General features: G+C 34.7%; 2 protein-coding genes across 17 annotated transcripts in view; both read left to right on the forward strand.

Moving 5' to 3' along the window:
* Window positions 1–11,423, forward strand: part of LOC113590636 (titin-like) — a 25,313-nt gene extending 13,890 nt beyond the window's left edge. For 5 of the 16 annotated variants that reach the window (XM_035532665.1, XM_035532668.1, XM_035532671.1 and 2 more), the window contains 48 exons: window positions 1–48; window positions 141–182; window positions 505–552; window positions 686–739; window positions 876–923; window positions 1,012–1,062; window positions 1,316–1,363; window positions 1,994–2,071; window positions 2,206–2,253; window positions 2,358–2,411; window positions 2,553–2,600; window positions 2,694–2,747; window positions 2,920–2,967; window positions 3,054–3,107; window positions 3,196–3,243; window positions 3,336–3,377; window positions 3,700–3,747; window positions 3,881–3,934; window positions 4,071–4,118; window positions 4,207–4,257; window positions 4,511–4,558; window positions 5,189–5,266; window positions 5,401–5,448; window positions 5,889–5,942; window positions 6,115–6,162; window positions 6,249–6,302; window positions 6,391–6,438; window positions 6,531–6,572; window positions 6,895–6,942; window positions 7,076–7,129; window positions 7,266–7,313; window positions 7,402–7,452; window positions 7,706–7,753; window positions 8,384–8,461; window positions 8,596–8,643; window positions 9,084–9,137; window positions 9,310–9,357; window positions 9,444–9,497; window positions 9,586–9,633; window positions 9,726–9,767; window positions 10,076–10,123; window positions 10,257–10,310; window positions 10,473–10,550; window positions 10,684–10,731; window positions 10,836–10,889; window positions 11,031–11,078; window positions 11,172–11,225; window positions 11,398–11,423. In XM_035532665.1, the coding sequence (XP_035388558.1) occupies window positions 1–48; window positions 141–182; window positions 505–552; window positions 686–739; window positions 876–923; window positions 1,012–1,062; window positions 1,316–1,363; window positions 1,994–2,071; window positions 2,206–2,253; window positions 2,358–2,411; window positions 2,553–2,600; window positions 2,694–2,747; window positions 2,920–2,967; window positions 3,054–3,107; window positions 3,196–3,243; window positions 3,336–3,377; window positions 3,700–3,747; window positions 3,881–3,934; window positions 4,071–4,118; window positions 4,207–4,257; window positions 4,511–4,558; window positions 5,189–5,266; window positions 5,401–5,448; window positions 5,889–5,942; window positions 6,115–6,162; window positions 6,249–6,302; window positions 6,391–6,438; window positions 6,531–6,572; window positions 6,895–6,942; window positions 7,076–7,129; window positions 7,266–7,313; window positions 7,402–7,452; window positions 7,706–7,753; window positions 8,384–8,461; window positions 8,596–8,643; window positions 9,084–9,137; window positions 9,310–9,357; window positions 9,444–9,497; window positions 9,586–9,633; window positions 9,726–9,767; window positions 10,076–10,123; window positions 10,257–10,310; window positions 10,473–10,550; window positions 10,684–10,731; window positions 10,836–10,889; window positions 11,031–11,078; window positions 11,172–11,225; window positions 11,398–11,399 (2,441 nt within the window). In that variant the 3' untranslated portion in view covers window positions 11,400–11,423. Of the gene's footprint in view, window positions 49–140; window positions 183–504; window positions 553–685; window positions 740–875; window positions 924–1,011; window positions 1,063–1,315; window positions 1,364–1,993; window positions 2,072–2,205; window positions 2,254–2,357; window positions 2,412–2,552; window positions 2,601–2,693; window positions 2,748–2,919; window positions 2,968–3,053; window positions 3,108–3,195; window positions 3,244–3,335; window positions 3,378–3,699; window positions 3,748–3,880; window positions 3,935–4,070; window positions 4,119–4,206; window positions 4,258–4,510; window positions 4,559–5,188; window positions 5,267–5,400; window positions 5,449–5,552; window positions 5,607–5,747; window positions 5,796–5,888; window positions 5,943–6,114; window positions 6,163–6,248; window positions 6,303–6,390; window positions 6,439–6,530; window positions 6,573–6,894; window positions 6,943–7,075; window positions 7,130–7,263; window positions 7,314–7,401; window positions 7,453–7,705; window positions 7,754–8,383; window positions 8,462–8,595; window positions 8,644–8,747; window positions 8,802–8,942; window positions 8,991–9,083; window positions 9,138–9,309; window positions 9,358–9,443; window positions 9,498–9,585; window positions 9,634–9,725; window positions 9,768–10,075; window positions 10,124–10,256; window positions 10,311–10,472; window positions 10,551–10,683; window positions 10,732–10,835; window positions 10,890–11,030; window positions 11,079–11,171; window positions 11,226–11,397 lie in introns of those variants that run through there. The other 11 variants (XM_035532666.1, XM_035532667.1, XM_035532670.1 and 8 more) reach the window with 11 other exon arrangements.
* LOC113571077 (proteoglycan 4-like) overlaps window positions 11,402–24,301 on the forward strand; it is a 19,308-nt gene continuing 6,408 nt past the window's right edge. Inside the window, exons 1-34 of the mRNA XM_035532681.1 lie at window positions 11,402–11,445; window positions 11,532–11,585; window positions 12,033–12,080; window positions 12,173–12,226; window positions 12,819–12,866; window positions 13,010–13,063; window positions 13,170–13,223; window positions 18,432–18,479; window positions 18,572–18,622; window positions 18,794–18,847; window positions 18,967–19,014; window positions 19,105–19,158; window positions 19,253–19,306; window positions 19,439–19,483; window positions 19,571–19,615; window positions 19,708–19,761; window positions 19,980–20,027; window positions 20,123–20,176; window positions 20,324–20,368; window positions 20,451–20,498; window positions 20,591–20,623; window positions 20,887–20,934; window positions 21,013–21,060; window positions 21,271–21,318; window positions 21,410–21,463; window positions 21,568–21,615; window positions 21,699–21,752; window positions 21,884–21,928; window positions 22,018–22,065; window positions 22,798–22,842; window positions 22,927–22,971; window positions 23,344–23,391; window positions 23,500–23,544; window positions 24,187–24,240. Coding sequence (XP_035388574.1) covers window positions 20,344–20,368; window positions 20,451–20,498; window positions 20,591–20,623; window positions 20,887–20,934; window positions 21,013–21,060; window positions 21,271–21,318; window positions 21,410–21,463; window positions 21,568–21,615; window positions 21,699–21,752; window positions 21,884–21,928; window positions 22,018–22,065; window positions 22,798–22,842; window positions 22,927–22,971; window positions 23,344–23,391; window positions 23,500–23,544; window positions 24,187–24,240 — 736 coding nt within the window. The 5' untranslated portion in view covers window positions 11,402–11,445; window positions 11,532–11,585; window positions 12,033–12,080; ... (14 more) ...; window positions 20,123–20,176; window positions 20,324–20,343. The remainder of the gene's footprint in view (window positions 11,446–11,531; window positions 11,586–12,032; window positions 12,081–12,172; window positions 12,227–12,818; window positions 12,867–13,009; window positions 13,064–13,169; window positions 13,224–18,431; window positions 18,480–18,571; window positions 18,623–18,793; window positions 18,848–18,966; window positions 19,015–19,104; window positions 19,159–19,252; window positions 19,307–19,438; window positions 19,484–19,570; window positions 19,616–19,707; window positions 19,762–19,979; window positions 20,028–20,122; window positions 20,177–20,323; window positions 20,369–20,450; window positions 20,499–20,590; window positions 20,624–20,886; window positions 20,935–21,012; window positions 21,061–21,270; window positions 21,319–21,409; window positions 21,464–21,567; window positions 21,616–21,698; window positions 21,753–21,883; window positions 21,929–22,017; window positions 22,066–22,797; window positions 22,843–22,926; window positions 22,972–23,343; window positions 23,392–23,499; window positions 23,545–24,186; window positions 24,241–24,301) is intronic.

Raw genomic sequence — 24,301 nt, forward strand, 5'->3', positions numbered from 1 at the left:
AGGCTGAAGTTACCAAGGAGACGGTTAAACCAGTTCCAGTCAGGAAAGGTATGAGTGCCTATGTAAGAAGCTTGTATACATTAAACAACAATTCATATTTCATGATGTGTAGAGTTTTCATGCCTTATACTGTTTTACAGAAGCTGAACCTGCTCCAAAACATAAGCCTGCTGAGAAGAAAGGTCAGTTACTTTGAGGGGTTTTTTTTATTCTTTTTAACCAAGTTTACAACCAAGTTCTGCTTCCTCTCTAATTTCATTACACTGCTGCACTATGACAATAAAGCATTCTAATTCTTTATATTAACAATTGTATTTGAGCATAGAAAATAAACTTTTCGGAAAAACTTTTTTTTTAAATGTCAGAGCATGAAGTTCTAAGGTAGTCCCAGTGAAGGCTAAGGTAGTCCCAATGAAGAGTATGTTTGTAAATCGGTTAGTACATATAAAACAAAGAAAAACGAGGTCTTACTAAGAAATAATTTTTTTTTTTTTCATGTTTCAGAGGCTGAAGTTGCCAAGGAAAAACCTAAACTAGTCGCAGTGAAGAAAGGTATGATAGATGGCATGTATGATAGAAGCATACATGAGATGGGGCACTGTTACACACTTTAGAAGCAAGTACATTAAGCATATATTCATATTATATGATGTACACAGTTTTCACGTTGTATTATGTTTTACAGAACCTGACACAGCTCCCAAAGAAAAGGCAAAACCTGAACCTGCTCCAAAAAAAGGTAATGTGACTTTCATATTTCTTCATTCTTCTTGTTCACTAAGTTTACAATCAAGTTGTGTGTCTATTAGGATTAGAATTGTACTTTAGTATAGAAACCACAGTACACAGTAAAAGCTTACTTTTTCACATTTCAGAGCCTGAAGTTGCAAAGGAGAAGGTTAAATCAGTCCCAGTAAAGAAAGGTATGAGTTCCCATGGAAGAAGCCTGTTTTAAATGTGTATGCATATTTTATGATGTGCACAATTCTCTTGATTTATATTGATTTTCAGAACCGGAACCTGTTCCAAAGGAAAAGACAAAGCCTGAAACTGTTCCTAAAGGTAATATGACTTTCTTGATGTCTGTGTAGTTTTATTGGCCAGGTGAAAAAGTAAGTTCTTACTTTTTAACCTTGCATTTGAATTAAAAATATAATTTCCTCATGAAGAACTACTTTTTTAACATTGCAAAGGCTGATATTGTCAAAGAGAAGGCTAAGTGAGCTCCAGTGAAGGGCATGTCTGCAAAGTGATTTTTTAATGTAAATAAAGAAAAACAAACAGTTAGACATAACTTTTATTTTAACTTTTTCAGAAGCTGAAGTTTCCACAGAGAAGGCTAAACATATCCCAGTCAAGAAAGGTATGAACGCCCATGAAAGAAGCCTGCATACATTAAATAACAACTGACATTTCACTAAGCCACTCCCTGGAACAGCCACTGTCCAGTTCTACATTAGCAACTGTAAATAAATGCAAAGAGACCTGTCAAGTTTTCTGATCAAAGGAAAATATCAAATGGTGTCCATCTGGAACCTGCACGTTCATGTGGAGATATCCTCAAAGTTTAGAGCTTTTCCAAAGCCAAAAAGAGGATGGAGGAAACAGGATGGAAAAAAAGGAAACAAAATGGAGATAGATTATTCTGTAAAAGCATTGTTTATTTGTTCGAGCGCCGCAGTCTCGTTGACTTTTTTCCTATCTAGTACCGCTATGTTATGTCCGCTTTCCAAAATAAAAGCCTGAAACAGAAATTTTGTTCTTTTTAACAATAAAACTATCTAGCCAAACAGCTCAAAAACTAATTTTACACTAAGTTTCTTTAGCTATGTTTTAACTTTAAATTTGATAGATAAATAGTTGTGTACCATTTGAGGCTGAACAAATATTCCACATAAAATAAACAAAAGAAAAGAAAAGAAAAGAAAGAAGCCTGTATACATTAATTAACATTTTATGATGTGTAGTTTTCATTTTTTATAATGTTTTACAGAACCTGAAGCAGCAGCAAAAGTAAAGGCTAAACCTGAATCTACTCCAAAAGAAAAGGCTAAACTTGAACCAAAGAAAGGTAATCTAATTTATGCAATGTTTTGTCTTTCTTTTTGACCTATGTTTACAGCTAAGTTCTGCATACATTATGTTAAAATTGTATTTGAATCTTGAATAAAATTTTTTATCAAGAAACGTTTTTTAATATTTCAGAGGATGATGTTTCCAAGGAGAAGGTTAAACAAGTCCCAGTCAAGAAAGGTATGAGTGCCCACAACCCAAGGCTAAGTACATCAAACAGCTATTCATATTTCAAGGTCTGTACATGCCAAGGATTTATTTTGATGCTGTATATTGTTTTACAGAACCTGAACCTGCTCCAAACGAAACAGCAAAACTTGAACCTGCTCTAAAGAAAGGTAATCTTTTCATTCTCATTGACCAACTTTACGATTAGGTTCTGTTTCCATTTTCTTTGACACTGTATTTAAGTATACACTACAATTTTGATACAAATGAAAGAAACACTGTCAAGAAATAACCTTTATTATTTATTTTAGAGACAGAAGTTGCAAAGGAGAAAGCTAAACCTGTACATGTCAAGAAAGGTATGAGTGTCTATGAAATAAGCTTATATTCATTAAATTACAATTTGTTTTGCGGTGTATAAAACAGTTATCACACTTAATATGGTTTTATAGAACCTGAACCTACTCCAAAGGAAAAGACAAAACCTGAGCCTGCTCCAAAGAAAGGTAATTTCTCTATGTAATATCTGTTTACCTTCTGATAATAGCGTTCTGTTACCAAGCTCCTGTAGTACACCTGTGAAGGATATGTTTGTAAAGTTATTACTAAGTGTATTAAGTTTATTTAGTGGACAATAAAGACTTTGTAAGAAAAAAACTTCTATTTTCACTTTTTCAGAGGGTGAAGTTTCCAAGAAGAAGGTTAAACCAATTCCAGTCAAGAAAGGTATGAACGCCCACAAAAGACACCTGTGTACATTAAACAACAATTCATATTTTATGTGTACAAATTTGCTGCTAATTATTTTACAGAACCTGAAGCTGCTCCAGAAGAAAAGGCAAAACCGGAACCTGCTCTGAAGAAAGGTAATCTATCTTTTATGCCATTTCATTCATATTAAATGTAATCAGTGAATTAGACAGAAGTAATCTTTATTTTTATTGTTGTTTTCAGAGGCTGAAGTTACCAAGGAGACGGTTAAACCAGTTCCAGTCAGGAAAGGTATGAGTGCCTATGTAAGAAGCTTGTATACATTAAACAACAATTCATATTTCATGATGTGTAGAGTTTTCATGCCTTATACTGTTTTACAGAAGCTGAACCTGCTCCAAAACATAAGCCTGCTGAGAAGAAAGGTCAGTTACTTTGAGGGGTTTTTTTTATTCTTTTTAACCAAGTTTACAACCAAGTTCTGCTTCCTCTCTAATTTCATTACACTGCTGCACAATGACAATAAAGCATTCTAATTCTTTATATTAACAATTGTATTTGAGCATAGAAAATAAACTTTTCGGAAAAACTTTTTTTTTAAATGTCAGAGCATGAAGTTCTAAGGTAGTCCCAGTGAAGGCTAAGGTAGTCCCAATGAAGAGTATGTTTGTAAATCGGTTAGTACATATAAAACAAAGAAAAACGAGGTCTTACTAAGAAATTTTTTTTTTTTTTTTCATGTTTCAGAGGCTGAAGTTGCCAAGGAAAAACCTAAACTAGTCGCAGTGAAGAAAGGTATGATAGATGGCATGTATGATAGAAGCATACATGAGATGGGGCACTGTTACACACTTTAGAAGCAAGTACATTAAGCATATATTCATATTATATGATGTACACAGTTTTCACGTTGTATTATGTTTTACAGAACCTGACACAGCTCCCAAAGAAAAGGCAAAACCTGAACCTGCTCCAAAAAAAGGTAATGTGACTTTCATATTTCTTCATTCTTCTTGTTCACTAAGTTTACAATCAAGTTGTGTGTCTATTAGGATTAGAATTGTACTTTAGTATAGAAACCACAGTACACAGTAAAAGCTTACTTTTTCACATTTCAGAGCCTGAAGTTGCAAAGGAGAAGGTTAAATCAGTCCCAGTAAAGAAAGGTATGAGTTCCCATGGAAGAAGCCTGTTTTAAATGTGTATGCATATTTTATGATGTGCACAATTCTCTTGATTTATATTGATTTTCAGAACCGGAACCTGTTCCAAAGGAAAAGACAAAGCCTGAAACTGTTCCTAAAGGTAATATGACTTTCTTGATGTCTGTGTAGTTTTATTGGCCAGGTGAAAAAGTAAGTTCTTACTTTTTAACCTTGCATTTGAATTAAAAATATAATTTCCTCATGAAGAACTACTTTTTTAACATTGCAAAGGCTGATATTGTCAAAGAGAAGGCTAAGTGAGCTCCAGTGAAGGGCATGTCTGCAAAGTGATTTTTTAATGTAAATAAAGAAAAACAAACAGTTAGACATAACTTTTATTTTAACTTTTTCAGAAGCTGAAGTTTCCACAGAGAAGGCTAAACATATCCCAGTCAAGAAAGGTATGAACGCCCATGAAAGAAGCCTGCATACATTAAATAACAACTGACATTTCACTAAGCCACTCCCTGGAACAGCCACTGTCCAGTTCTACATTAGCAACTGTAAATAAATGCAAAGAGACCTGTCAAGTTTTCTGATCAAAGGAAAATATCAAATGGTGTCCATCTGGAACCTGCACGTTCATGTGGAGATATCCTCAAAGTTTAGAGCTTTTCCAAAGCCAAAAAGAGGATGGAGGAAACAGGATGGAAAAAAAGGAAACAAAATGGAGATAGATTATTCTGTAAAAGCATTGTTTATTTGTTCGAGCGCCGCAGTCTCGTTGACTTTTTTCCTATCTAGTACCGCTATGTTATGTCCGCTTTCCAAAATAAAAGCCTGAAACAGAAATTTTGTTCTTTTTAACAATAAAACTATCTAGCCAAACAGCTCAAAAACTAATTTTACACTAAGTTTCTTTAGCTATGTTTTAACTTTAAATTTGATAGATAAATAGTTGTGTACCATTTGAGGCTGAACAAATATTCCACATAAAATAAACAAAAGAAAAGAAAAGAAAAGAAAGAAGCCTGTATACATTAATTAACATTTTATGATGTGTAGTTTTCATTTTTTATAATGTTTTACAGAACCTGAAGCAGCAGCAAAAGTAAAGGCTAAACCTGAATCTACTCCAAAAGAAAAGGCTAAACGTGAACCAAAGAAAGGTAATCTAATTTATGCAATGTTTTGTCTTTCTTTTTGACCTATGTTTACAGCTAAGTTCTGCATACATTATGTTAAAATTGTATTTGAATCTTGAATAAAATTTTTTATCAAGAAACGTTTTTTAATATTTCAGAGGATGATGTTTCCAAGGAGAAGGTTAAACAAGTCCCAGTCAAGAAAGGTATGAGTGCCCACAACCCAAGGCTAAGTACATCAAACAGCTATTCATATTTCAAGGTCTGTACATGCCAAGGATTTATTTTGATGCTGTATATTGTTTTACAGAACCTGAACCTGCTCCAAACGAAACAGCAAAACTTGAACCTGCTCTAAAGAAAGGTAATCTTTTCATTCTCATTGACCAACTTTACGATTAGGTTCTGTTTCCATTTTCTTTGACACTGTATTTAAGTATACACTACAATTTTGATACAAATTAAAGAAACACTGTCAAGAAATAACCTTTATTATTTATTTTAGAGACAGAAGTTGCAAAGGAGAAAGCTAAACCTGTACATGTCAAGAAAGGTATGAGTGTCTATGAAATAAGCTTATATTCATTAAATTACAATTTGTTTTGCGGTGTATAAAACAGTTATCACACTTAATATGGTTTTATAGAACCTGAACCTACTCCAAAGGAAAAGACAAAACCTGAGCCTGCTCCAAAGAAAGGTAATTTCTCTATGTAATATCTGTTTACCTTCTGATAATAGCGTTCTGTTACCAAGCTCCTGTAGTACACCTGTGAAGGATATGTTTGTAAAGTTATTACTAAGTGTATTAAGTTTATTTAGTGGACAATAAAGACTTTGTAAGAAAAAAACTTCTATTTTCACTTTTTCAGAGGGTGAAGTTTCCAAGAAGAAGGTTAAACCAATTCCAGTCAAGAAAGGTATGAACGCCCACAAAAGACACCTGTGTACATTAAACAACAATTCATATTTTATGTGTACAAATTTGCTGCTAATTATTTTACAGAACCTGAAGCTGCTCCAGAAGAAAAGGCAAAACCGGAACCTGCTCTGAAGAAAGGTAATCTATCTTTTATGCCATTTCATTCATATTAAATGTAATCAGTGAATTAGACAGAAGTAATCTTTATTTTTATTGTTGTTTTCAGAGGCTGAAGTTACCAAGGAGACGGTTAAACCAGTTCCAGTCAGGAAAGGTATGAGTGCCTATGTAAGAAGCTTGTATACATTAAACAACAATTCATATTTCATGATGTGTAGAGTTTTCATGCCTTATACTGTTTTACAGAAGCTGAACCTGCTCCAAAACATAAGCCTGCTGAGAAGAAAGGTCAGTTACTTTGAGGGGTTTTTTTTATTCTTTTTAACCAAGTTTACAACCAAGTTCTGCTTCCTCTCTAATTTCATTACACTGCTGCACAATGACAATAAAGCATTCTAATTCTTTATATTAACAATTGTATTTGAGCATAGAAAATAAACTTTTCGGAAAAACTTTTTTTTTAAATGTCAGAGCATGAAGTTCTAAGGTAGTCCCAGTGAAGGCTAAGGTAGTCCCAATGAAGAGTATGTTTGTAAATCGGTTAGTACATATAAAACAAAGAAAAACGAGGTCTTACTAAGAAATAATTTTTTTTTTTTTCATGTTTCAGAGGCTGAAGTTGCCAAGGAAAAACCTAAACTAGTCGCAGTGAAGAAAGGTATGATAGATGGCATGTATGATAGAAGCATACATGAGATGGGGCACTGTTACACACTTTAGAAGCAAGTACATTAAGCATATATTCATATTATATGATGTACACAGTTTTCACGTTGTATTATGTTTTACAGAACCTGACACAGCTCCCAAAGAAAAGGCAAAACCTGAACCTGCTCCAAAAAAAGGTAATGTGACTTTCATATTTCTTCATTCTTCTTGTTCACTAAGTTTACAATCAAGTTGTGTGTCTATTAGGATTAGAATTGTACTTTAGTATAGAAACCACAGTACACAGTAAAAGCTTACTTTTTCACATTTCAGAGCCTGAAGTTGCAAAGGAGAAGGTTAAATCAGTCCCAGTAAAGAAAGGTATGAGTTCCCATGGAAGAAGCCTGTTTTAAATGTGTATGCATATTTTATGATGTGCACAATTCTCTTGATTTATATTGATTTTCAGAACCGGAACCTGTTCCAAAGGAAAAGACAAAGCCTGAAACTGTTCCTAAAGGTAATATGACTTTCTTGATGTCTGTGTAGTTTTATTGGCCAGGTGAAAAAGTAAGTTCTTACTTTTTAACCTTGCATTTGAATTAAAAATATAATTTCCTCATGAAGAACTACTTTTTTAACATTGCAAAGGCTGATATTGTCAAAGAGAAGGCTAAGTGAGCTCCAGTGAAGGGCATGTCTGCAAAGTGATTTTTTAATGTAAATAAAGAAAAACAAACAGTTAGACATAACTTTTATTTTAACTTTTTCAGAAGCTGAAGTTTCCACAGAGAAGGCTAAACATATCCCAGTCAAGAAAGGTATGAACGCCCATGAAAGAAGCCTGCATACATTAAATAACAACTGACATTTCACTAAGCCACTCCCTGGAACAGCCACTGTCCAGTTCTACATTAGCAACTGTAAATAAATGCAAAGAGACCTGTCAAGTTTTCTGATCAAAGGAAAATATCAAATGGTGTCCATCTGGAACCTGCACGTTCATGTGGAGATATCCTCAAAGTTTAGAGCTTTTCCAAAGCCAAAAAGAGGATGGAGGAAACAGGATGGAAAAAAAGGAAACAAAATGGAGATAGATTATTCTGTAAAAGCATTGTTTATTTGTTCGAGCGCCGCAGTCTCGTTGACTTTTTTCCTATCTAGTACCGCTATGTTATGTCCGCTTTCCAAAATAAAAGCCTGAAACAGAAATTTTGTTCTTTTTAACAATAAAACTATCTAGCCAAACAGCTCAAAAACTAATTTTACACTAAGTTTCTTTAGCTATGTTTTAACTTTAAATTTGATAGATAAATAGTTGTGTACCATTTGAGGCTGAACAAATATTCCACATAAAATAAACAAAAGAAAAGAAAAGAAAAGAAAGAAGCCTGTATACATTAATTAACATTTTATGATGTGTAGTTTTCATTTTTTATAATGTTTTACAGAACCTGAAGCAGCAGCAAAAGTAAAGGCTAAACCTGAATCTACTCCAAAAGAAAAGGCTAAACGTGAACCAAAGAAAGGTAATCTAATTTATGCAATGTTTTGTCTTTCTTTTTGACCTATGTTTACAGCTAAGTTCTGCATACATTATGTTAAAATTGTATTTGAATCTTGAATAAAATTTTTTATCAAGAAACGTTTTTTAATATTTCAGAGGATGATGTTTCCAAGGAGAAGGTTAAACAAGTCCCAGTCAAGAAAGGTATGAGTGCCCACAACCCAAGGCTAAGTACATCAAACAGCTATTCATATTTCAAGGTCTGTACATGCCAAGGATTTATTTTGATGCTGTATATTGTTTTACAGAACCTGAACCTGCTCCAAACGAAACAGCAAAACTTGAACCTGCTCTAAAGAAAGGTAATCTTTTCATTCTCATTGACCAACTTTACGATTAGGTTCTGTTTCCATTTTCTTTGACACTGTATTTAAGTATACACTACAATTTTGATACAAATTAAAGAAACACTGTCAAGAAATAACCTTTATTATTTATTTTAGAGACAGAAGTTGCAAAGGAGAAAGCTAAACCTGTACATGTCAAGAAAGGTATGAGTGTCTATGAAATAAGCTTATATTCATTAAATTACAATTTGTTTTGCGGTGTATAAAACAGTTATCACACTTAATATGGTTTTATAGAACCTGAACCTACTCCAAAGGAAAAGACAAAACCTGAGCCTGCTCCAAAGAAAGGTAATTTCTCTATGTAATATCTGTTTACCTTCTGATAATAGCGTTCTGTTACCAAGCTCCTGTAGTACACCTGTGAAGGATATGTTTGTAAAGTTATTACTAAGTGTATTAAGTTTATTTAGTGGACAATAAAGACTTTGTAAGAAAAAAACTTCTATTTTCACTTTTTCAGAGGGTGAAGTTTCCAAGAAGAAGGTTAAACCAATTCCAGTCAAGAAAGGTATGAACGCCCACAAAAGACACCTGTGTACATTAAACAACAATTCATATTTTATGTGTACAAATTTGCTGCTAATTATTTTACAGAACCTGAAGCTGCTCCAGAAGAAAAGGCAAAACCGGAACCTGCTCTGAAGAAAGGTAATCTAACTTTTATGCCATTTCATTCATATTAAATGTAATCAGTGAATTAGACAGAAGTAATCTTTATTTTTATTGTTGTTTTCAGAGGCTGAAGTTACCAAGGAGACGGTTAAACCAGTTCCAGTCAGGAAAGGTATGAGTGCCTATGTAAGAAGCTTGTATACATTAAACAACAATTCATATTTCATGATGTGTAGAGTTTTCATGCCTTATACTGTTTTACAGAAGCTGAACCTGCTCCAAAACATAAGCCTGCTGAGAAGAAAGGTCAGTTACTTTGAGGGTTTTTTTTTATTCTTTTTAACCAAGTTCTGCTTCCTCTCTAATTTCATTACACTGCTGCAAAATGACAATAAAGCATTCTAATTCTTTATATTAACAATTGTATTTGAGCATAGAAAATAAACTTTTCGGAAAAACTTTTTTTTAAATGTCAGAGCATGAAGTTCTAAGGTAGTCCCAATGAAGGCTAAGGTAGTCCCAATGAAGAGTATGTTTGTAAATCGGTTAGTACATATAAAACAAAGAAAAACGAGGTCTTACTAAGAAATAAAATTTTTTTTTTCATGTTTCAGAGGCTGAAGTTGCCAAGGAAAAACCTAAACTAGTCGCAGTGAAGAAAGGTATGATAGATGGCGTGTATGATAGAAGCATACATGAGATGGGGCACTGTTACACACTTTAGAAGCAAGTACATTAAGCATATATTCATATTATATGATGTACACAGTTTTCACGTTGTATTATGTTTTACAGAACCTGACACAGCTCCCAAAGAAAAGGCAAAACCTGAACCTGCTCCAAAAAAAGGTAATGTGACTTTCATATTTCTTCATTCTTCTTGTTCACTAAGTTTACAATCAAGTTGTATGTCTATTAGGATTAGAATTGTACTTTAGTATAGAAACCACAGTACACAGTAAAAGTAACATTTTATGATGTGTAGTTTTCATTTTTTATAATGTTTTACAGAACCTGAAGCAGCAGCAAAAGTAAAGGCTAAACCTGAATCTACTCCAAAAGAAAAGGCTAAACTTGAACCAAAGAAAGGTAATCTAATTTATGCAATGTTTTGTCTTTCTTTTTGACCTATGTTTACAGCTAAGTTCTGCATACATTATGTTAAAATTGTATTTGAATCTTGAATAAAAATTTTATCAAGAAACGTTTTTTAATATTTCAGAGGATGATGTTTCCAAGGAGAAGGTTAAACAAGTCCCAGTCAAGAAAGGTATGAGTGCCCACAACCCAAGGCTAAGTACATCAAACAGCTATTCATATTTCAAGGTCTGTACATGCCAAGGATTTATTTTGATGCTGTATATTGTTTTACAGAACCTGAACCTGCTCCAAACGAAACAGCAAAACTTGAACCTGCTCTAAAGAAAGGTAATCTTTTCATTCTCATTGACCAACTTTACGATTAGGTTCTGTTTCCATTTTCTTTGACACTGTATTTAAGTATACACTACAATTTTGATACAAATTAAAGAAACACTGTCAAGAAATAACCTTTATTATTTATTTTAGAGACAGAAGTTGCAAAGGAGAAAGCTAAACATGTACATGTCAAGAAAGGTATGAGTGTCTATGAAATAAGCTTATATTCATTAAATTACAATTTGTTTTTCGGTGTATAAAACAGTTATCACACTTAATATGGTTTTATAGAACCTGAACCTACTCCAAAGGAAAAGACAAAACCTGAGCCTGCTCCAAAGAAATGTAATTTCTCTATGTAATATCTGTTTACCTTCTGATAATAGCGTTCTGTTACCAAGCTCCTGTAGTACACCTGTGAAGGATATGTTTGTAAAGTTATTACTAAGTGTATTAAGTTTATTTAGTGGACAATAAAGACTTTGTAAGAAAAAAACTTCTATTTTCACTTTTTCAGAGGGTGAAGTTTCCAAGAAGAAGGTTAAACCAATTCCAGTCAAGAAAGGTACGAACGCCCACAAAAGACACCTGTGTACATTAAACAACAATTCATATTTTATGTGTACAAATTTGCTGCTAATTATTTTACAGAACCTGAAGCTGCTCCAGAAGAAAAGGCAAAACCGGAACCTGCTCTGAAGAAAGGTAATCTAACTTTTATGCCATTTCATTCTTCTTTGGGGTTTTTCCTGCATAGAGAATTATGATGCGGCTGTCTCTGTCAAATTTTGTGCCACCTCCAGCTCTTGAGAACACTCAAACTGGTGTCATCATAGGAAACATCATGATCTAACAAGCTTTGCACTCTCTGGATTTTTTTCTAACAAGCATTGCACTCATTCGTCCAGCCTCAAGCTACTCTGCAGATAGACAAGGACAGTGTCCTGTGTTAATGGGGGTATTAGCCAAATTTAGCTACTCTGCAAGCTGTGCACCAGCACTTTTCAAAGTAAAGTTACATCCATGAAAAGTGTTAATTTACACTACCAAAACAATGCCATAAATTTGTTATGTTTATGTTGAAATACACTGCAAAAGGCTCCCGAGTTATCAAGCCTTAGTTAAAAATAACACATACTTTTACTTTTTCAGAGGCTGACATTTCCAAAGAGAAGGTTAAACCAGTACCAGTCAAGAAAGGTATGAGTGGCCATGAAAGAAGTTTGTATACATTAAATAACAATTCACATTTTATGATGTGTACAGTTTCCCAGCTTTATACTGATTTACAGAAACCGAAGCTGCACCAAAAGAAAAGGCTAGACTTGAACCTGCTCCCAAGAAAGGTAATCTAACTTTAACAATGTCTTTTCAATCTTACTGACCAAGATTATCAAATTCTGCTTTCTTGATTTGTAAAATTGTATTTGAGTATAGAAACTAAAATTTACTTTAACAACCTAAAGTTACTTTGAGGTTTTTTTTATTCTTTTTAACTAAGTTTACAACCAAGTTCTGCTTCCTCTCTAATTTCATTACACTACTACACTGCTGCACAATGACAGTAACGCATTTTAAGAGGACAGTGGTAGCTCAGTGGTTAAGGTGGTTGACTTGTAATTGAATGATTGCTGGTTTTAGCCCCACCACTGCCAAGTTGCCACTGTTGAGCACATGAGCAAGGCCCTTAACCTTCAATTGCTCAAATTGTATTCAATCATAATTGTAAGTTACTTTGGATAAAAGTGTCTGCTAAATGCCATAAATGTAATTCTTTACGTTAACAATTGTATTTGAGCATAGAAAATCTAATTTACTCAGGAAAATCTTTTTAAAAAAATTAGGTCAGAGGATGAAGTTGCTAGGGGGAAGGCCTAATTAAAACAAAGAAAAACAAGGTCTTATTAAGAAATAACTTTTTTTTTTTTCATATTTCAGAGACTGAAGTTGCCAAGGAGAAGCCTAAACCAGTCGCAGTGAAAAAAGGTATGATGTGTGGATGTGTGGCATGTTGGGAAAAAAGGCAGACATGAGAGGAGGCACCATAACACACATCAGAAGTAAGTACATTAAATATATATTCCTATTTCAAGATGCGCATAGTATTCATGATGTATAATGTTTTACAGAACCTGATACAGCTGTCAAAGAAAAGGCAAAACCTGAACCTGCTCAGAAAAAAGGCAATCTAAATTTCATAACATCGTAGAGTGTCCATGAAAGATGTCTGCGTACACATAATCATATTTTACAGTGTGTACAGTGTTCATTTCACACACTGTTTTACAGAACCGGAAGCTGCAGTACCTGAAAAGGCGAAACTTGAACCTGCTCTAAAGAAAGGTAACATGACTTTTAGTCTTTTCATTCTTCTTGTTGACCAGGTTTACAACCAAATCCCATGTCCATTATGTTTACAACTGTAATTGAGTATAGAAACTATAATTTAGTGATGTTATGCTGCAAGGTAAGAGACAGGACGCATGCACTGAGAAGCTATATTTATTGAGGGGAAAATCCAGAATTGTAGTTATTGTAACGATCCATATCAGGATGTTCCAAAAGAGATAAACAGTCAAACGAACTAAACACAAAGAAACCAGAGAATGAAAGAAAAACAGGGAAGCAAACCAAAGAATACATCTTATAATGACCAGCGACAAGACGAGAAAAACCCAGGGTTTAAATACACAAGCTAAAAATGACTAATAAAACAGCAAAAACTAAAACAAGGACTGGAACAGGAATGGAGAAAATCAAACAGGATGCGAGACAGGGAAACGATGGAAATAGTCGCTAGGGAGTCGCCAACTGTAACAAGGAATTGTAATATTTTGTTGATATAGAGCCTTTCACAAGCCCAAGGTTACTTTACAGTGCAACAATATTTAGGGATAAAAATATTGTTGAAAGAGGTGGGTGTTAAGTAGAGACTTGTAGAGAGAAAGGGTAAGTGCTATAGTTTAAGTGCTATAGCACTGAAGGATATGGCACCTGTAATAGAAAGTTTAGTAAGCAAGTAGACAGTTGTTTTAATGAGGTTCTGTTCGAATGGGGGTTGTAGGGATGGAGAAGTTCCCTGAAGCCCATGAAGGGATTTAAAGTTATTGAGAACTATTTTATACTGGATACATAATGCGAACAGCAGCCAGTGAAACACACTAAGAATGAAGTAATGTGGTCAGATTTGTTGTTGAAGCTGATCACACTAGCTGCTTGGTTTTGCATAAAAAGAAATGACAAACTGAAGTTTGCTAAAAAAATTTTGGCAGAGTCAAAATAGTCAGTGAGGGGAAAAAGTATGGAGATGAATTAGACTTTTTGCATCACTGAATGTGAGTGAAAGCCAAAGGTGTTCTATGTTATGAAAAGGGGGGGGGGGGGGCAGAGCAAATTAGTAACATGTGTGTGCTTCAAAAGTAAGTGAGGATTAGAGTAATTCTACTGCATGATTTTTTTTTGCAGTGGTTTTAAGTCTCACTGATGCAGTAATCCTCACTCATACAGCAACCAGTTTACTGGGCCCAACTAACAGTACCTCAGTTTTTCTGTATCTAATGGTTCATTCATCCAGCATTTTAATTCATAGGTGCATGCTATTAGGGACTGGGGTAGAAAGTCAGAAGTGGGTTTTGTGCTAACATATATCTGGATGTCATCAGTGTAGCAATGGGAATTTAGATTATGACTCTGTATTATCTAACCAAGCAGTATCATAAAAATTATAAAAAGAAACTATCCAAAAGCAGATCCTGAGGAACCCCATGAGCAATCGGTGCAGTGGGTGATCTATGTCTACCAAAAGTGACATATTCTCTCTCTGAGAAGTATAAATTTACACAGGAAAAATGACTTTTTTAACATTTCAGAGGCTGAAGTTGTCAAGGAGAAGGCTGTGCGGGCCCCAGTGAAGGGTTTATTTCCAAAGTCCTTGTTAAATGTAGAATGAGAAATAGAGTGACTTTACCAGGATTTACCTTTATTTTAGAGGTGCAGGTGCCTTAGAATGTATTTATTCAATATTTTTTTTAATGGATTTCTATGATCTGTTTAGAAGGTATGTGACTTTGAACAGGGCAGAAAATGCCCACATGCCTTTTTACACACCCATTTCCAACCCACTGATTTGTCCCTAGAATGAAACAAGCAGATTTTTTTACAGGATTTTTAAATTTGTTTTTGGTGGGCTCATGAATTAATTGATGAGCTGTGTTCTGATTGGCTGGTTAATATTGAGGCACTATGGTGGTTCATGGTCGCTAGCTAAATGTGAAAGGTGAACCATGCAGCGTTTAGACATCCAACCATATATGTTTAAGTGACCATATATGTGAATGGGAGGATATTTTAGTTATCAAACTAAACTGAATAAAAGATTGTAACGGTGGCCGAGTGCCGCAGGGCGTGGTACAGAAGTCGCAGACTCCCTCGACGGTGACAGTGAGGTTTATTAACACACAACGCAGACATTAACGGTGGCACTCACATGTAACATTCACGAGCAACACGATTCTACACTTAACATGTAACAACCCTAACTAACATGCAACGGAAGATGATACAAACAGGTATAAAAGCTACACAGCCATTTTAACATTACAAGCCAACTATGACCAATGGGGATCATCCACTGACAGGGGTTTAAGAAGACAGAGTAACAGTTAACATTAATCCCTGTCCAGGTGTACGCAATCCCCGGGGGGAGCATGGTTACACATGCGAGTCCCCCTGCTTGCGACAGGCCGTACCACGTGAGTCATGGGGGGGGTAGCGTTCCGTGACACAGATTGACTAGATGTACTGTCAAATGACAGTTGTTTCGACTTTACTGGTGAAGAAGCTAACGTTAGCTAGCTATAGGCCTAGATTGGATATCTCTAAGACAATGAACTAGTTAAGATAGCTAGCTTATGAGTTATATTTTGTTGAGGAAATATGAATTAGAAATGTACATTAATGGCATTTGACTGAAGCTTTTATCCAAAGTCACTTACAATTCTGACTGAACACAACTTTGAACATTTGAGGGTTGGGGGGCAGTGGGACTTGAACTGGCAACCTACTGATTACTACTGAGTACAGTAGGTTAGAGTCCATGATACCAATGAACTAGAATGCTGTTGAAATGTAGGGATCAATGCTGATGCCTTGAAGTGCAAAATACATAAGCTCTATCTCAGACAACAATCAGTGCAATAAACAAATAAGTACTAGCGTTTCAGTTAGTCAACATAAGAGCAGAGTTGTTGGTTGTTTAAATATTCCACAAATGGATGGGTCTTCAGTCTGCAAGGGACTCTGCTGTCCGGACAGCAAGCAGAAGTTAATTCCACCATCTGGGAGACAGGACAGGGAGAAGTCTCAATGCTTGTCTTCCATGAGACTTGAAGCATGGTATTTCAGGCCAAGCTATACTTGAGGTTCAAAGTACTCGAGGTACAGATTGGGCTTTGACCATTGACATCATGTATGGAGGGGCTGGTCCATTTTTGGCTTTGTAGGTTAGTATGAAGGTTTTAAATCGGATGTGGGCAGCTACTGGAAGCCAATGAAGGGCGTGCACAAGTGGAGTGACGTGAATAAAATTAACCTTGTTAATAAGCTATGTTAGCTAGTTACTTAAAGTTTGCTAATAGCTAATGTTACTTATACTACTTGCTTTTGATCTCAACAACACAAAGAAAATTAAAACCATGGAGAATTTAGGATTACAACTATAATTGAGCCTGCATTGGGGGATATGTTGGTTCTCAATCAAAGCAGGACAATAAAATTTGTAAATATAAGCTAGATTGTTAATACTATTTATCTGACACTTTTAAAGCAACTTACAATTATGACTGAGTACAACTTGAGCAACAAGGGCCTTGCGCAGGGGCTCAACAGTGGCAATATGGTAGTGGTGAGGCTTGAACCACCTTCCAATTACAAGTCAAGTACCTTAACCACTGCTCCTATTTAATTAGTTATGCTCACTAATTACTTAGAGTTTATCTATACTTGCTATTGTTTTCAATCTTAATAAAGTAAAGTAACTTAAACTTGTTAATTCACTATAAAATGTTCAATACAAGATCATCCAGTGTTATGACCCTATTACCTGCACCTTTCAAGAGCTCAAAATCTAGGACCAAAAAGGGCACAACATAAAAAAGAAACACAGAGACACACTCTGTGCGGGGTTTTCAGTGATGTATTGTTTGTTTTCTTGTTATATATGAGAAAAAAACATACAAAATATATACACACAACATAAACTGAATCTAAACAGGAGTGTTTCTTAAGGGTGGGCTTTATGCCAACACAACAAACAAATATTCTACTAAAGTGATTTCAATCATGAACTTCCCAAAAACAAAATAAAATAATATACAATCACTCTTACCTCAACTCCTTATCACAAAAACAGAAATTCCACAACAAAGCAAAAAACACAGCACCCACCCCTACAACTCCAAACAATAAAAAAAGAACAATACTCAATATTTCTGGCAATCAAATATCTGTATATAACTCTCAGTGGTCCTTTTGAAACTGGCTGTAACAACTCGACAATACTAATTGAGGAGCATTACATGTAACTACTCGAGGCCCTGTGCATAAAGCTTCTAAAGATCAAGTACACTCCTAAAGCTCTATCTAAGAACCTAGCTAGACTGCAAGTACTAACTCATAAGGCCCTATTCAAAGAACCTGGGACAGAAAAAGAGTCTACCACAGGCAGTGATTGTACCAAATCAGAGCCCTACAGAGCGGCGTCTACCATGGCACACATGGTGTCTACTGAGCAAGACACCACGGGGCAATAACACATTCGCAACACAGATATTTAACAGGATACTAATTATCCCTTTAACCAATAAGGTCATCCGTTGTTGCTATAATGTCATCTCTACAGCTCACTGGTTCTTGGTGCGCTCTCATGTGGGTAACCTGAAAAACAAATTCTAACACCACAGCACAAAGAAGCAACTTGGAAAGTCCTAAGGACGTAACAACAGCTTCAACTGACAAAGTTGATTAAATCACACAACATGGCTAGCTAGCTACTTAACCTACAGGTTGCAATCAGAGTTGTGACACCAATAAAGTTGTAACTAACCCTCTTGTCAGTGATAGATGTTGAGTGAAGCCTTTTCGGAATTGTCTAAGGTTTAAGAAACTGTCCAGCGTGAAATAAGCAAAGCAAACAGTTTATCCAGGATCCTGTTAAATATGAATGTCAACCATACCCTTTGCTCCAGTGTCATTGTTTTATTCTTTAGAATGCCCACTCAAGCTTCAGGTGGGAATGTCCATGTTAATATTACCTAGGCTAAAACATGGGCTGGTGTATGCTGATTTTGGGGGCATAAATATTAATCAGTCAAAACTGGAATTTGGAACTGGTCTGTTTTAAGATATTGTTATCCAAATGCAGGATTTACATTCAAAGGAGGTGACAGCAGAGTATGAGGTTCACAGTATATCAATTTTATGTACTCAACTCCTTATGGAGCTATACCAAGTTAAATACAGATTTTCATTTTATACCACATTTAACCTTTTCAGAGGCTGAAGTTTCCAAAGAGAAGGTTAAACCAGTCCCAGTAAAGAAAGGTATGAATACCTATGGAAGAAGCCTGTATATCATAAACAACTGTTCATATTTCACGATGTTTACAGTTTTCGTGCTATATACTCTTTTAAAGAACCTGACGCTCTGAAAGAAAAGCCAAAAGTTGAACATACCCCAAAGAAAGGTAATGTAACTTTTATAATGTTTGTGTAACCTTGTTGATAAGATCAACAACACAATTCTGTTTCTTTGTGTTTAAAATTGTATGAGTGCCCATGAAAGAAGCATGTATCCATTAAATGACAATTCACATTTTACAATGTGTACAGTTTTTATGATTTATTGTGTTTTACAGAACCGGTAGCTGCACCTACTGAAAAGGCAAAACTTGGATCTGCTTTGAAGAAAAGTAATATAACTTTCACAATGTCTTCTCATTCTTTTTGTCCCAGTTCTGCTCCCATTATGTTTAAAATTGTATTTGAGTCTAGAAGCTACAATTTACACAGGAACATTTCAACATTTCAGAGATTGAGGTTGCCAAGGAGAAGGCTGAACCAGTCCCAGTCAAGAAAGGTATGAATTCTATTAAATAACCTTGTGTATACTACAAAACTATTCATATTTTACAGTGTGTACAGTTTTCAATTTTATACTGTTTTACAGAACCTGAAGCTGCACGAAAAGAAAAAGCAAAACCCAAAACTGTTGCGAAGAAAGGTAATCTAACTTTAATGTCTTTTTATTCTTCTTGTTGACCAGCAGGTCAACATTTATAGTGTGTACTATTTTCATGCTTTATACTGTTTTACAGAACCCGAATCTGTGCCAAAAGAAAAGGCAAAGCCTGAAGCATTTCAGAAGAAAGGTGAACATTTATGATGTCTGTAATCTTATTGACCAGAGGAAAAAGCAAGTTCTCTTACAAAGTATTTAATATTGTATTTGAGTGTACAATCTACAATTTACTCTACTTTAAACTACTTTTATAATATTTCAGAGGCTGAAGTTGCCAAGGAAAAGGCTAAACTAGCCCCAGTGAAGGGTATGTTTGCAAAGGAATTATTAAATGTAAACAGTGAAAAACAAAGACCTTTATCTAAACAATTAACCTTTATTTTTACTTTTTCAGAGGCTGAAATTTCCAAGAAGATTAAACCATTTCCGGTCAAGAAAAGTATGAGTGTCCATGAAAGAAGCCTGTATACATTAAACAACTATTCATATTTTACAATGTGTACAGTTTTCATACTTTGTACTGTTTTACAGAACCTGAAGCTGCACCAAAAGAAAAGGCAAAACCAGAGCCTGTTCTGAAGAAAGGTAATCTTTTTATTATTCTTGTTGACCAAGTTTCCAACCAAGTTTTATCATAATATTTGTGACTGTATTTAAGAATAGACACTACACAAGAAAAATGACCTTTTAACGTTTCAGTTACCGAAGTTGCCAAAGAGAAGCCTAAGCTTTTGTTTATGTTAAATATAAACAAAGAAAAGTAATCACTTATTGAGAATTAACCCTTATTTTCCCTCTTTCAGAGGCTGAAGTTACCAAGGAGAAGGCTAAAACAATTACAATCAAGAGAGGTATGAGAATGACTATAGAAGAAGCCTCTGTACATTAAATTACTATTAATATTTTATGATATGCACATTTTCTTTTGCTTTATATTGTTTTACAGAACTTAAACCTACTCCAGAAGAAAAGACAAAGCCTGAACTTGCTCTGAAGAAAGGTAATGTGACTTTCATAATGTTTGTGAACTCTTGTTGACCAGGTTAACGACCGAGGTCTAGTAACATTGTGTAACTACAATGTTATAGTAACTACAGTTCTAGTAACTACAGTTTATTCAGGAATAACTACTCTTTTAACATTTCAGAGGCTGGAGTTGTCAAAGAGATGGCTAAGATAGCCCTGGTGAAGGGTATGTTTATAAATTGATTATTGAATTCAAACAGAGAAAAACAAAGAACAACTTAGAAATAAACTAGGTTTTTAATATTTAGACAAAGAAGTTGCAAAGGAGAAAGCTAAACCAGTTGCAGGCAAGGAAGGTATGGGTACCCATGAAACAAGCCTGAGTATATTAAACAACTATTTATATTTTCTGACATGTTTTCATTTTTATACTGTTTTACTGAACCAGAAAAGGCTAAACCTGAACCTGCTCCAAAGAAAGGTAATCTAACTTACACAATAACTTCTCACTTGTTATCACCAAGTTTACAACCATGTTTTACTTCCATTGTGTTTAAAATTGTGTTTGAGTGTAGAAACTCCAATTTCTTCATGAAAAACTACTCTCTGTAATATTTCAGAGGCTGAAGTTGCCAAAGACAAGGCTAAGCAGTCTCCAGTGAAGGATATGTTTGCAAAGGAATTATTAAATGTAAACAGAGAAAAGCAAAGACTTAGGAATAACCTTTACTTTAACTCTTTCAGAGGCCAAAATTGTCAAGGAGAAGGCTAAACCAGTTCCGGTCAAGAAAGGTATGAGTGCCCATGAAAAATAAATTACTATTGATATTTTATGATGTGTAAAATTTCATGATTAATACTGTTTTACAGAACTTGTTCCAAAAGAAAATGCAAAACCTGAAACTGCTCCAAAGAAAGGTAATGTGTCTTTCATAATGTCTGTGTAATCTTCTTGACCAGGTTAACAAGCAAGTTACCATGTGATAAAATTGTATTTGAGTGAACAAGTACCCTTTTGTTTTTAAAAAGTTGCCAAAGAGAAGTGAGCTCCAGTGTAGGGTATGGTTGAAAATGACTGTAAACAGAGAAAAACAAGATAGAATTAACCTTTATTTTGACTTTTTTCAGAGGCTGACATTTCCATAGAGAAAGTTAAACCGGTTCCAGTCAAGAAAAGTAATGAGTTCCCATGAAATAAGTCTGTATACATTAAATAACACTTCACATTTTACGATGTGTAGTTTTCATGTTTTATACTGTTTTACAGAACCTGAAGCTGCACCTAAAGAAAAGGCAAAACCTGAACCTGTTGTGAAGAAAGGTAATCTAACTTTCATGTCAAGTTTCCTAGCACATTTCATTATGTTTAAAAGTGTATTTCAGTATAGGAACTACAGTTTACACAAGAAAAATTTATTGTTTCAGAGGCTAAAGTTGCAAAAGAGAAAGTTAAACCAATCCCAATCAAGAAAGGTATGAGTGCATGTTGAAGAGCTCTATACGTTACTACAAATGTTACAATATTTACATTTCCTATGCTTTACATTGTTTTCTAGAGCCTGAACCTGCTTCAAAAGAAAAGGCAAAGCCTGAAATTACTCTGAAGAAAGGTAATCTTACTTTCATTATGTCTGTTTATTCATTGTGATCAGTTTAACAACCAACACCATTGTGTTTAAAATTATATTTCATTGTAAAAACTGCAGTTTGCTCAGAAATAACTACTCTTTTAACATTTCAGGGGCTGAAGTCATCAAAGAGACTGCCAAGCCAGCCCCAGTGAAGGGTATGTTTATAAGTTGACTATTAAATTCAAAGAAACAAACAAAAAAAAATTCATGGTAAAAAAATAAACTTTATTTTTTAATCTTTTAGAAGCTATAGTTGCCAAAGAGAAGGCTAAGATATTTGCAATCAAGAAAGGTATGAGTGCCTATGGAAGACACATCCAGTACTAATAGATGTTTTACATTGTATAACATGTTTGTAAAGTGGAGCAATCTCGAGGCAGATGCATACACTAAGAAGAATGAGATTTATTATGGACAAATCCAAAGTCAGGGTCATTTAGATGGTCCAGAGTCAAGGAACCAACACGGGTAGAACTGGAAGACATAATAAATAAAAACAGAAAGCTAAATACAGTACACTGACCAAAGGCTGACCGAAAAAGCAGGAAACAAGGCTAAAAAAATACAACAGTGGCTAGAACAAATAGAGACTTAAACAGTGACTAGGTGATAAACAGACAAAGCTTAAACAGACAGACTAAATGAGGGCAAATTAGGAACAGGTGAAACTAATACGGGACAGAAAACTAAATGAGGGTTGTAACTAACAGAATGAAAACAAAAGAGCACTTGGAACAAAACCAGGATGTAAACTAAAACAAAGCACGTGACACGGTTGCCATGGCAACATGACGTTAGGCAAGGGATAAACCATGAAAATGCATGTTTTTATGTTCTAATATATTTGGTATGTATGTAAGTTGTAAATTGTTTGTGCTACCATTTGTGATGACACAAAACCTAACATTCAAAATGCGTGTTTATTCTTGACCAGTTAACCAAGTTCTGTTATCACTACATTTACTATTGTATATAAGAGTAGAAACTGCAAATTAATCAAATAAAATTGCTTTTCTTGTCTCAGAAGCTGAAGATGCTAAGGAGAAAGCTAAGCTCATCTTGGTGAAGGGTATGTTTGTAAAGTGATTATTAAAGATAAACAGAGAAAAACAAAAACATAGTGTAAAAACAATTTTTTTTTTTTATCTTTCAGAGGTTGTGTCCAAGGAGAAGGTTAAACCAATCCCAGTCAAGAAAGGTATGAATTCCATGAAAGAACGCCTGTGTCCAGTAAATAACAATTCATATTTTGCAATTTGTACAGTTTTTATGCATTATACTATTTTACACAATCTGAACCTGCTCAAAAGAAAGGTAAACTAACTCCTGCAGTGTCTTTTCATTGTTGTTGACAAAATTAACATCCAACGTCTCTTTTCATTATGATTTAATTGTATTTGAGTCTACAAACTACAGTTGACTCAGGAAAAACGTTTGTAAAATTTCAGAGGCTGAAGTTGCCAAAGAGAAAGCTAAACTAGTCCCTTTGAAGGGTATGTTTGCAGAGTGTTCATTAAATATAAATGTAGAAAAGCAAATACCTATTAACAACATTATTTTTAATCTTCAGGTGCTGAAATTTCCACAGAGAAGGCTAAACCAGTTCCAGTCAAGAAGGGTATGAATGCCTATGAAACTTGTACATTAAATTACTACTCATATACATTCCATTTCTATTTATATTTCACATTGTGTAGAGTTTCAATGCTTTTTTACATTTTGGCAGAACCTGAAGCTGCCAAGAAGATCAAACCTGTGCCATTAAAGCATGGTATTTATCTTACAATTTGTCTTCGAAGGTTTTGCAGAATTGGATTGCTGTTTGAGTAATCAGTGTTGAAAAGGAGAAGAGCACCATTTTAAAATAAAATAAATGTGATGGTTTTTCTATTCTGCACACCCATTGGATTTTCCCTGTTTGTTCTCACCTGTTTCTAGTTTTACCTTGTTAGATTGTCTATATAAACCCTGTGTGTCCTTTGTTGCATTGCTGTTCACTGTGCTAAGCCCCGTCTGTACTAAGCCTGTTTTTCCAGTCTCTGTCATGGTTGCTGTTTTCATTTGTGCTCTGTGTTCAATGTTGCTGCCTGTTTCTGTTTAGTCTGTTTGTTTATTTTCCCAGTGTTCATGTTTTGCTTTCTGTTTATAATCATGTATTCTGGATGTGTTCGTCTTGGTGCTATGATCCTGGACCATTTTACTGACCCTGATTTTAGATTTGCCCCTAATAAATCTAACTCTTCTCAGCATTTGTGTCCACTTCTCAGTTGCTCCACATTACACATGCTGCCTTCTAAGCTATTAAGTCCTTTAGCCTGTTTTTTATGTTTTTAATCACCTTACTCTTGAATTTTGAAATCAGTGGCATTGATTCCATACCTTGAAATCCACAATATTGTCATTTTTTTGGCAGAGCCAGTGGTTCTCAAAGAAATGGCAGTCCCTGTGGTGTATCCCAGCCCCAAAGGTAAGACTTGCATCATTACTGAAGGTCACCAGCATTATCAAGACTTCTTTTTGAGCATAAC

The sequence above is a fragment of the Electrophorus electricus genome, chromosome 13 (genome assembly GCF_013358815.1).
Source record: "Electrophorus electricus isolate fEleEle1 chromosome 13, fEleEle1.pri, whole genome shotgun sequence".
Lineage (NCBI taxonomy): Eukaryota > Metazoa > Chordata > Actinopteri > Gymnotiformes > Gymnotidae > Electrophorus > Electrophorus electricus.